General features: G+C 48.6%; 1 protein-coding gene across 3 annotated transcripts in view; it reads right to left on the bottom strand.

The window, feature by feature from the left end:
* COL5A1 (collagen type V alpha 1 chain) overlaps window positions 1-10,742 on the bottom strand; it is a 154,116-nt gene extending 143,374 nt beyond the window's left edge. For all 3 annotated transcript variants that reach the window (XM_075771972.1, XM_075771973.1, XM_075771974.1), the window contains exon 1: window positions 10,360-10,742. In XM_075771972.1, the coding sequence (XP_075628087.1) occupies window positions 10,360-10,459 (100 nt within the window). In that variant the 5' untranslated portion in view covers window positions 10,460-10,742. The remainder of the gene's footprint in view (window positions 1-10,359) is intronic.
* Between the last annotated feature and the right edge of the window lie 1,376 nt (window positions 10,743-12,118).

The following is a 12,118-nucleotide window of genomic DNA, read 5'->3' as shown; positions in this document are numbered from 1 at the left end:
TCCTGCTGTCAGCGGCCAAACACACCCACCACCCACCTCATCCATCTGCAGAAATCTTTAACTTCCACACAATACCAACGCGAGGGTCACAGACCCAACGCTTCCCTGCACAAACCAGGCACAGTCCTCCCACGGACATGAGCTACGAGCCATCGACCCCCGCCTTGCGACACCCCGGGGTCAGCATCGCCTGTTGCATCACTAGCAGAACAGTCCAGGTTCCCAGTCATTTGCTATCAAATGGAACATGTGAATTTTGGGCCACCTTGGATCAAAGCTATGCTGGTAAATTCATTTGAAAGTTGTTTATGGAAGTGATCTTACATCAGGTGGGCAAGAAAAACAGTTGGGTTGATTTTCTACTGAAGGTGAATTTTGATGGGGGAAGGATAAATCAAGATTCTAAAGCTTTAGTTATTTTTTTGGAGGAATACATTTTACACCAGAGGAATGATTTCAGAACAGAAAAATCCAATGGCTAGAAATCAAAAATGTAAATATTTTTATGTACTGTCTCTCAGGATTCGTATTCTGCCAAAATACCAAAGCAGTGCTGGACAATATGCAGGGGTGTCTGCCACAGCACACCATCTTGAGTCCCTTCCAGGACAGTGAAAAGCAATTAGCGAAAATGCTGATAAACCCCCCAAAGGAGGGTGTTTCAGCCATACGAAGGAGGAAACCCATAGGTACAGGAGCCCATGACTTAAACTCTACTCCATTAAAAAAAAGCATTAACAACTTCTGAACCAGCTTCTGTTTTCTGGTCTCCTGGCCACCACTGCTGTTTTATTGAAATTGCCCCAGCAGTATCAATTAAAGGAAAATTCTGGCCAACTCCCCATCCTATCCCACCCACTTGGCATTAACCCATCCCAAGCTCACCGCTCCCCCTTCCACACATGCAGCCCACGAGCCACATTTCTATTTTCAGTGCTCTGCCAGTGTGGTTAACCAGCTGCCTGGGGCTTGTCAAATGAAGCTTTTGGGCAGGAAATTAAAAAAAGCTTAATTTACAACCAGGCATTTAGTAGGGCCAGGGCAGGGGAATGGGCCCACGCTTACCTCCAGGCACCCTGCAGATGCCACCACCCTGCTCCGACGCTGCAGCTCCTGTCCCCAGGACGGTGCAGGAACCGAGCCGGGACCCTGCTGGTACCCATCGCCCGAGGGGCACACGCCTTCCCACCAGCGTTTCAAGAGGTCAGCCTGTCCCATGGCAGCACCTTCACAACACTGCTAACCCTTGCTCTAAGTGTTGGAGGCTGAGTATTAGGAGTCTCCAGATGGTTTTGGAGGAGGCCTTTTCTTCTGGATACCCCTGGGTGTATAAAGCCCAGCACAAGAGCTTACTAACCCTACAAACTCCGGCTGCTTGTTTTGCCAAACAGCAGCAACGAGCCCAAAGATTCCAGAACATTACCCAGATTTTCTGCACATATCCTACATCAGCAGCTGCCTTTGGAGCCCCTGGCAGCTACAATTGCCAAACCCCAGCTCCAGCCCCTCGCTAAATGGTAGGTGCTTGAACACTCCAGCAGATCTCAGCTGAGATTTACTCTTGTAACTCCCTGAAAGTACAGTGAAACAGAGCTGTTTGGCACCAGCTGAAACACCTGGCTTGGAAGCTCTTTTTTTTCCATTTCTTCTGAGCAGAATGACACTTGTATTCACAGTGACTCATCTCCTTGACCTTTCTATTCACTTTTAATGGTGCAAGCTGGAAATAAGGGCATACAAACAATGCATTCATTATTCAGCCGGTGAACTGCAGCCCTCAGACCAAATCGCTACCCTGCAGCAGACAAGAGCACACAGAGTAGATATCTCATTCCAGCACATCTAGGATGAACTCCCTTAAAGACCACACAAATCCACTGCATAATTTGTATTTGAGGGGTGCAACTGAAGGAGCTGCACGAAAAAAAAAATCACTGCGTAAAATATTTGCAGGAGTACAAGAGATCCTGGGAAACTGGCAGTGTCATCTCCAGGAATTCGGCTGCAATGAATTCTTACTTAAGTATTGTCTTGGAAACAAAAAAGGGGGTGGAGGGAGGAACAGCAGAGGAAAAGAGGCCAGCGAGGCTCTCACTGAGGATACGTGAGCTCAGCCAAAGCACAGCTCTTTCCTGTATACCCACACTCAAAAAATAGAAACCCCAGCTGACATGCAAATGAAACTCTAAATCTGGCCACTAAAGCTTCCTGATGGTCCCTTCAAGCAGGGACTCCAGCAGACCCCGCAGTGACCTCTCCTCTCCAGGAGCTCCCCCCCATCAACTTCTTACAGCATTTCCAGCAGAGCTGCAAACTCCCCTGTCCTTTCCAAATTATAGCGGTGAAGTGCAGAAAGGTGAGGGGGAAACAAAGGGCTTTAAACAGTTTGCTTAAAAGCTGAGCCAGGAAAAAACATTACTTTATTTACTCCGAAAGAATTAGCATCTCCCCAGCTGCAGAGGCACAGCTAGATCCAGGCAGGGATAGCACACGGGGTCACCCCAAGCTAACAGTATGATTTACCTGCAGTTAAGCTAGGCAGATCATCCAGATCTTCCGCAAGATGCGGCTTCCTAAGGAGAACAAGAGGTCTCCTCCCAAACATGCCCCTCCACCCCTCATTAGGAAAACTGGGTGCCCAGCTCCTTTGGGTGAGATCCAGACACTGTTCAGGCTAATGGCAAGCTGTCCCTGAGCACAGCCGGACTAAGGTTTGGCCTCCAGATCTTTCTCCAGTGAATCTAGAGCAGCAGGGCTGAGCACCACGAGGAATATAGCATTAGGCATGGGAGACTTCTCAAGAAATCAAACCAAACCTATAGGGATGAATGCACTTAGCAACAAAATACACTGAATTACTTTTACATCAGCAAAACAGCTGGATGTCATCACCCCAAAGCCAGCTAAACAAGACTGACATCAGCTCACCTGGTCTCCTGCTCCTGCCCACAGCTCAGCCTTAGCATGCAAAACCCCACAGGGATACCCAACTTCAGGATCCAGCACCCCGCTTCCGTTTGCATCCCTCCACCTTCCAAAGGTGGGGTTTTTTCCCCAGGAAACTAAAGTATTTGCGTGGCTGCCTAAGAGATCCTCTGCCCGCTTTGGATTTCATTTATAGATCTAATGCTTCAAAGTGTTCTGAGAGCAGTCAATACAACAGCATGGTGGTCTGCATTGTACCCCACCATATAATCTGCAAGAAATCTGTCCAAATCTAGGGACAAAATCCAAATAACCTTCTGGATTTGCAGTGTGAGGCACTAATGCTGCTAGACAGGAAAGCACTATCCCAGTGAAGTGTTTTTCAAGCAGAAAACTCCTAGACCACAACCACTAAGATAACCTGAGGCAAAGGGATTAAAAGAGACTCTTAGAATGCTTCAGTCCTTGAAAACACATGTCTTCTTGGCATTATCAGCATTAAACTTGTGTTAAAGCAACACCTAATGCCAGGTGCCATACAGGGAGACAGGATTGGGCCCCCAGGCACTGGAAACAGGGACTTGCCTAAGAGCTGGGAGAGAGTCTGCAGCAGAGGTTAGGAACAGGCACGGATAGAGCTCATTCAATGCCTAAACTATCTTTTATTCCTCTCCAGCTTATTACACAATCTTGAAGGAAAACTCCAGCATTATAAATATGTTAATACCATTTTCCTAGTTTCAGAAAATGACATCTCAACATTGTGAAAGCTTCCAGATGATGCTAAGAAACCTGCTGGCTTCTGGAGATAAAAAGAGCCCAGACTCAGAGCAACCAACCTCAAAAATGCCTTTTGTGTAGCTCCTTTATTTGTTTATTTTAGTTCTAAAGATTTTCCAGACACATCCACAGAGAAACCACGGCATCATTTGGACAGTTCACTCAGTGCTAGGCTTCATTTCAAGAGCCTTGAAACCTGCCAACAGTAACCTGGTGGCTAATTATACCATGTTGCCAACCTAAGGTTTTTCCATATAACATTAGAATTTAACAAATTTTTTCCATTCTTCTATGTCTCAACTTTTTTTTGGTTTTGCTTGTTCTTCCTAAACTGTTCTTTGTTTCACACTAAGGTTTATTTTATTTCTAAGAAAAACTGCCAGCTTGCAAACTCAGTACCTCTCACATAAGCTCTAATCTAACTAGTAAGAATAAAATCTTTGATGTGCAGCAAGGCCAGGCTGCAGCTGGCGAAGACAGCTCCAGGAACCTCTCCAGCAAGCCAGGAGAGCAAAGGAGAGGGAATGCACTGCCTACCTTAACAGCTGAAGGTCTAGGTAGGCAACAGGCAACACCAGGAGGCAGAAGAGTCTTAAGGGTCTAAAGATTGCATCCTGCTTGCCTTGGTCAAAGCTTTGCACCCACAGCCAGACAACGAAGCTGCTAGCTCAGGACGCTGCTATGCTTTGCTGATGCTCAGCCAAAGGGGAACAGCCAAATTCCAGCAACGAAACTGTTCCCTGATACAGATGCGAGGCTGCCTGCCTTCTCCGGAAAGTACGAGATAATGTCCATCTGGAAGGGTTTCCCCTCCAAAAAAAAATTCTCCTAAAACCTCCTGAGAAAGCCACCACCCCATTAGCAGGGAATAAAAACCCACCAACGTCTTCGGACTGACAGCTCTGTACAATAGCTGCACTCCAAGAGGGGCCATAACCAGAGAGAAATAACAAAAAACCCCAAGAGCCAAAAAAAGGCACTGAGCAGTCCTGATCCAGGAGGACATAACCAAGCACAGAGAAGCCTCCACATCTCAGCAGAGCCAGAGCTTGGAAGGAAGCACAGGAGCAGTGCCTTGGGTTGCATCAGCCCTCCGTGGGGCTCTCCCACCACATCAGCCGAGCCAAGGGGAACCCCCTTCACAGGGACAGTGTCTCCCAGTGCAATGCCAGTACCGGGTCCTACTGCTTATATCAGACTTGCCATATACTCAAGATAGATGGTTGCACTCCATACTAAAAGGAAGCTAGAAGTCAAGGACCTACCCAGATAGTGCAGGGAAACCAGCAGAGATTATCACAGAACCACAGAAGCAGCGTAACTCCTGCGTGCACATGCCTTTGTGGTGACACGGACTTCTACTGTGGGACAAATCCTGCAGATCTGAAGTTTGACCTAATTCCAAGCAGATGACTGTTTCAGGCCTCAACATTCCCAAAATATCCTCAGCAGTATCAGAGACCTTCAGCAGAGTCAGGGCTTTCCTAAATACGTGATGAGTGGAAGTCTACACTAGATAAAAAGCACAGAGTGGAAGAGTCTTCCTCCACACCAAAAAAAGGTTGAGAAGAGATGTTTTGTGGTTCATTCTTGGTTTATTTCCCAGACAACTCTTCTCTCATTTTAAACTGCAGATTCCATTTACCAAAATCTAGGTATTGAAAAGTTATAATCATGTTTGCAACAGAATCCAAATATTGTTTTAAACCTTTTTCTGCAAAATAATTCATTTTATAGAACAATAGTTGCATCCTGAGGATAAGCCTCCTACTAAATGAACCAGGCGAGTACATACATACGTGATGAAGTGCCAAATTTATTCTTGTAACACAGCAGGGACTTCCCCTGTCTCGGGGGCTGCTACACTTCAAAGTCAATTCACACGACAGCAGAGCACGAGCTCCAAATGGAATCACTTCTCCCAAATCACTCCGGATCTGGGCACCTCCACCCCGACCCATGGCACAGGCAGGCTGGTCCCCAGTGTCCAACACCAGTGCCACCCAGCTGGCCAGCGAGGCTCCGAACCCGACCTCTGGAAGCCCTTTGAGGCCCAGCAGCCCCTGCCTGCATCACCGGCTCAAGCAGGGTCTAGACCATCTCGGCGCCTGCAGCATTTGCTGCCGTGCAACAACCCGGGGGGCTCAGCTCCCCGCTCTTCCCAGGTCCCACCATTCTCCAGACATATCTGCAGGCAACCAAACACATAACAGTAAAACCATCAATCACCATGGTGATACCTTATTGGAGCATTTTTTTTTTTACATAGACTATCCCCCCAGAGGCCAGCTGGCCTGCCCCCCCCTTCCCTTCATTACCCCCATAGGTTTGCTGGGCCATAAAGCCCCTAACCCTCAATCTGCTTGTGTGGAAGCGTTCACAGCAGCATTGCTCCGTGCAGTTTTTCATGTGTAGACTGTCACGTTTACAGAGTGATGGGCCATCCATCCTCCCTCTGCTTCAGGAAGGGCAGCTCCGCAATGCGGCCCCAGCAAATAGACAGCGTGGGGAGAGGGAAGGCACAGGGAGCAGGTCAAAGAATCAGGGCACAAGACAAAGTAGAAAAAGTAACTGTTAAAAGAATTGTCAATTTGCTTTATCTCTAGAAAAGAAAAAACTTCAGTCTAAGAGCAGTTTCCTGGAAAGTACTCCCACAGATTTATTTCTGAAGTCCAGAAAAGCTCAGATTATCCAAGACACATCTATAAATGGTACTTCACACAAATACCTCTGCATTAGCGGCATATGCCACTGCAGCGCCTTCTGCTTCCCAGCATCTGTTACCACACTGTCTCATCTTAAAGACTATATCTTTAATTCAAAGCAGTTGTAAGAACACATACTCTAAAGCCTATGCCCCAAAACCAGGCTGCAGGACAGAAGGGGAAACTGAGTCACCAAAGCAGTGGCGACAGACAGCATCAGGACCAGACCTCAGCTTCAGCGTTAGAAGAAAAGCAACTGGGCACGTGCCACCAAGGGTGACAGGACGCCTACGTGTCCTTAAGGGTCTGAGCCTCTTGGACTGTGCCAAGAATTTTCACATTGGAGTTCTGAGAAAAAGAAAAGCTACTTCAAAATTAAAACTTATGCTGATCACTGGTGGTACCATACATACAAACAGCACTCCAATGAACCACGGGTAGGGTATGCCCGGGTAGTAAGGCTCACACCCCCACCACCCTCCCGCAGCAGAGGTGGGAGATCAGCGCAGGAGCCACACTGCGCCTCGCACCCCAAAGGCGTCTGATGGGCATTAGCACAGCCCCTGCGACACCACGGCGTGCTGCAAGCTGTCAGGAGACAGAAACCTACGCTAGCTGGATTCGCTCTGCACTTCCAAAGGCACGAACCTGAGGAGTCCATCTCTCTCAACAAGATGCAAGGGGCAGGGACAGTACCCATTCAAAATATGGACACACATCTTCTTTACAGCCCCTATTTTTCCTAGGGCAGGCTGTCTGCAGGCAGTTACACCAAGCCAGCTTTGTTTATTGGGTTACCCTTGGTCTTAACAAGAGGTTTCAGATGTGAGGATCCAGCCTTCGCAATCCAAGCTAGCAGTGCCAGCAGGCAAGTCCACGCTCTCGTCCCTCTTTGTGCACCAAAAATCAGCAACTCTTCAGCAGGTTTTGCCTTAGAGCTACCCCTAAAGACCGGACATGAAATGGGATTTCTCCAATCCCCAACAAATTATTGCCCAGATGACACTGCAATGCTTCGTACGGAAGAGCTAGAGTTCCCGTTAGCTTTGGTGGGAGCCAACAGCACCGGCTCCTCAACCGCGAGTCTGAAACCGGCTCCCACATCCAGCACAGCTACAGCACCACAGGGAGGCAAACGCAGGAGCAGCCTTCAAAAAAACCACCTTCAAGGGAACAGTCAAAGATTTTTTTTTGTCTTGACCCCAGCTTACATGGAAGAATAATATATTACCTCAGCTGAATGCCTCAATCGCGTCCCCCGGACAGGGCATGTCCAACAGCTGGGTGCTTTTAAGCTAAAGTCCTGTTCCAATCTGGCAATTCATTGACAGCATAATCCAGGTTTTACACTGGAAATCAGATCTGCCCATCAATTCCAGACTTATAAAGTCATATTTCTTCTTGTAAAACAATATCAACACTTTTGATTGGCAAAATATTAAACAAAACACTTCTAACTGGCTGGACAAAGACTTTTTTTTAGCTCATTCTAGATGGCTGGGGAAGAGCCAAGGAGAGAAGCAACAGATGGTAACAGGATACTTCAAAATTTCCAACATTTTTATTGCTTTTAAAGGGCATGCCATGTATTCTTATTACACTTTTCTTTGCCACTAAAGGAAACTGCTGCTTCCAAAAATTTTCACCCAGAAACCTGATTCAATTTTATAGGGATTTGTAAAAGCAGAGACAGATTCCAACTTTGTCTGTGGGTTAGATTTTTGTGTGACATCATCTGTTAAAATATGGGAAAATCTGAGCTGGAAGGGCAGTGTTCAGAGGCAGTTTGGTTCATGTTGCTTTTGACATTGTATTTCTCTTTCTGGAAACCCAGTCTGCGAGGTTTCTTCCCCCTTTCTTTGGGGCCACCTGATGGATCTGCTTCTGAAGATTACAGAGAAGAGTCACTGCTCTCCATACAGAGCAGCTGATTAAAATGAAACTGAAACAATCTGAGCTGAAATAAAACCAAAGAGAACTTGGAAAGATTAAAAAAAGAACTATAATGAGTATTAGTCAACGCCATCAGCAGTCCCAATCCGACTCCTCCCTCATCCAAATTATCTGGTGTCCTATTAGGAGGCTCATTAGGAAAACTCAAAGCCTTTCACTGCAAGAGTCATTGCTTGGAGCAGAACATTGGCCCTACAAAAGCTCTCCAGCCACCCACCACAGCATTACCTCCAGCCAGCCCTCTGCTTCCTCCAGCTGCAACCCACAGCTGGACCCAAAAGCATCACAAAAGTTACCAGGTAACTTTAGAAGGAGCTAAGCCTTCTGCTGAAGCTGTCTGAAGGATGTACACTGACAAAGTGCCTAAGGATGCTCTGAAACCCTTAAGACATTAGCACAGACAAAAGAAAAAAGAAAACTTTGTCATCTTTCCTTTGAAATAGTTGAGATTGGTAATAATTCAGTTTTCAACTAATACAGAGTCAGAGTGGCCTGACAAGCTGGCTGCACAAAAACGGAACTCAAGACAAGTAGTACCGCTCTGGTATTCTCCTGGTCAGAAAACTGCTGTAACAGCCCGATAGTTCTGCAGTACAACACAAACTCCTGCGGTAGCTCCCACTGCCCATAACTTTTCCCGCACTGATGTTCTAGAGACATTTTATATTCATTGACTAACAACTTATTTTGCATCTTGCTTAGACTTTGCAAGCAAACGGTTAATGAAAGCATTCCTCATACACCCACCTTTTCTTCCTTAAGGTCATTTTAAGAACCTAGAAATTACAATAATTTGCAATCACACTGCTATATACAGAATCCCACATACATTTGCCGTGGTACCGCACAAGCAACCCTGCAAACTTCACTGCCTGGGCTTCCCAGGAAAAAATACCCGGAGCACATAAAAATCACACATAAAAGTTGAATCTCGGACAGTTCAGCTCTTCAGGGCACTTCCCACCGTTTCTCAAGTTACCCTGCAGAACTCCATCTACTTCAACTTCCTACATTTCAAATTCAGCTTTGCCAACAAACTGCTTCTTAGTCTTTCCCTTGAAAAACAATATAAAAAGACCTCAGAGCACCGATGCCTCCATGTGTCCGCTACAAACTCAAAACACTCTGAAAACACACAGAAAAACTTGTCCAGCAGATCCACAAGTCTCCATCTGCCACACTCGAGCACTTCCCAGCCCACCCGGGGAAGGCAGAAAATTGAAAGCAGAGCTCTAGAAAGACTCAGCAAACCCAAAGCTGGTGAAATAAAGTGCTTAGTCCCCCTCCTGCACGACTAAAAAAAAAAGACATTCCAGGATTTTTTTCTGGTTGCATGTCTAGTGCCGTGGCACATCTGGTACTTCACAGAACTTCCCCTTGCCACACTCAGCCACAATTTTAGGGAGAAACCCTGCAAACTGGGGCTGGCGGGGCAGAGTGCACCTTGGGGTCCCGAGCAGAGGGGGCTGCAAAGCTTCTGTGTCCCGAAATCTGCCGCTTGGATGTGCGGGGGGGAGCAGATTACTCCTGGACAAAAAGTTTCTTCTCAAGAAGGAACTACACAGGAGAGATTTCCAGTTGACTAAATATATATTCACCTATATATACACGACTAAATATATATCCACCTATATACGCAGATATATAAAGACCTAGAGCCTCCAGAAACAAATCCTGACTTTTGCTTCAGAAAAAACAAGCTCAGCAACAGGCAGCTCTGCTCTAAGAAAGGCGAATAAAGTATTGTTTTAAGGGTTTTTTTTCCCCCCTTTTACGGGCCCCCTGACAAATGGCATTCAGAGACTCGGGCAGCTAGAGGAGGTTGGGTGGGTTTTTTCTTTTTCCCCCCCCCCCCTTCCCTCGGCATGCACTAAGGGACGACAGACGTTTCGCCCCGCACAAAAGCCCCCCGGCCCTCCCCACCCGCCCGGCCCCGCACGCCGCTGCCACCCACCGCCCCGGGGCTGGGCTGGGGGGGGGCTCGGGGGCCGCTTACCTGCCCGGCCGAGGGCCAGGGCACCCAGCAGCACCAGGGCAGCGGGGACCGACCAGCTCCGTATCCAACTGCGCCTTTTCCACCGCGTGTGCGTATCCATGGTCCACAAAAAACGGGGCACCAGCTCGGGACAACTCGGGGGGAAAAGGGGGGGAAAAATATATACAAGCGAAGAAAAGCTGCTCAGACCCCCCCCGCCAGCCCCCCCCGGAGAGCAGCCGCTTTATAAAGCCATGGGGCGGACGGAGGGCTGTCGGGGGCTCCGCCGCGCTCACTCCCGGCCCCTGCTTGCTCCTGCAGCGAAAAACTTTTCTTTCTCTCCCCCCACCCCCCTTTTTTTTTTTCCTCTTCTTTTAAACCCAAGGCAAGACTTTGTCAATCTCGGAGCCGCGCAGCAAATCAGGGCCGGGCGGTGCGGCCCCCCGGCCCGGCCCCCCCCGCCACCCCCCCCCGCTCCCGGCCCGGCCCCGCGGCAAGTTTGAACGCTGCGGGGCTGCGGCAAGCGGGCTGCCCCGGCCCCCAAAACAGGGTTTCTTCCCCCTTTTTTTTTTTGCCCCCCACCCCCCAGGAATGAGCACAAGCCGGAGTTTTCTCTCCTTTCCCCTCCCAGCCCCCTGCTCTTTCCGGCTCCCGAGGGAAACGGGGCCCGGGGCTTGTGGAAGCGTGGAAAATGTAAGGATTTGGCAAAACAAGTGAGGCCGCCGCTGCAAAGGGTAAAAAGTGCAAGCGGGAAGGAGTGGAAGGGGAAGACTGCATCCCCGGCCAGGCTAGCTGGGCGCTGGGCTGGCCGACCCCCCCTCTGGCAGGGCACCCAGGAGGACAGCAAGGGATGGAAGCGCTGCCAGCCCTCCTCCCGCTGCACCCACAGCTCGTCCTGGGGTCCGGCACTGCTCCCCTCCCGGGGCCCTTCCTCTCACCACGCCACTGAGCACTGATCGCCTTTGCACACCAGTGGTGGCTGATGCGTCACACCAGTAAACCGATTTTACTTGTTCTGGCATTGTAAAGCAGCAATATTAGGACAGTACTGAAAAAAACATAAGAGCTGATGTGACTCGCCCCCACTAGATCTTGTCCTCGAGCAGCACCCTCCCTCAGGCCCCAGGAAAAGAGGACAGACCTCACATTGTAGGACTAGGCGGCACACAACACTGCAGACCCCTCCACAAAACCCAGATCAGGTCACCTGGAGACCAGAGAACCACCACCAAATGCAACCCACTCCCTCAACTAAAATGCTTTGAAGACACTTGCCGGTATCAATACTTGCTTTGTCAATGCCATTAAAGACATGAACATCATTGCTAGCACACATCCAGGTAACAGTCCCAGCTCCTGTGACTTTAGTAGTTGGAGTTGTGCTGATTTTTCATGGAGCAGTGATTTCACTGAGCCACCCCAAAGCATCCCAGCCCTCCCCAGTCCCTGCAGAGCATCATCCTTAAAGCCTTCACCATCCACAGGGAGAAGAACCATTGCCATCACCTGAACTCCCGCACTCTGCCTACCCAGGACTCCAGTCTCCTTGTCTATGGGTTCGGTCATTCAGCACCACAAGAACCTGGGCAGTCACTGCCCATTGTTTATTATATCCAAGGAGGGCAATGTGTGACTTCAGGGTCACTTATGCTGTCCCTGCTTTGAGCTGTCTGATGAAAGAACTCAGCACAACAGGGGCTTATGTTGAGCTTTAGCTATTCACTCCGAATGAATCTTTGACCTGCTGGAATGAAAGTTTTAGACAGATAATTGATATCAA

This window comes from Balearica regulorum, chromosome 20 (genome assembly GCF_011004875.1).
Source record: "Balearica regulorum gibbericeps isolate bBalReg1 chromosome 20, bBalReg1.pri, whole genome shotgun sequence".
Classification (NCBI taxonomy): domain Eukaryota; kingdom Metazoa; phylum Chordata; class Aves; order Gruiformes; family Gruidae; genus Balearica; species Balearica regulorum.
This window is presented reverse-complemented; position numbering and strand designations above follow the sequence as displayed.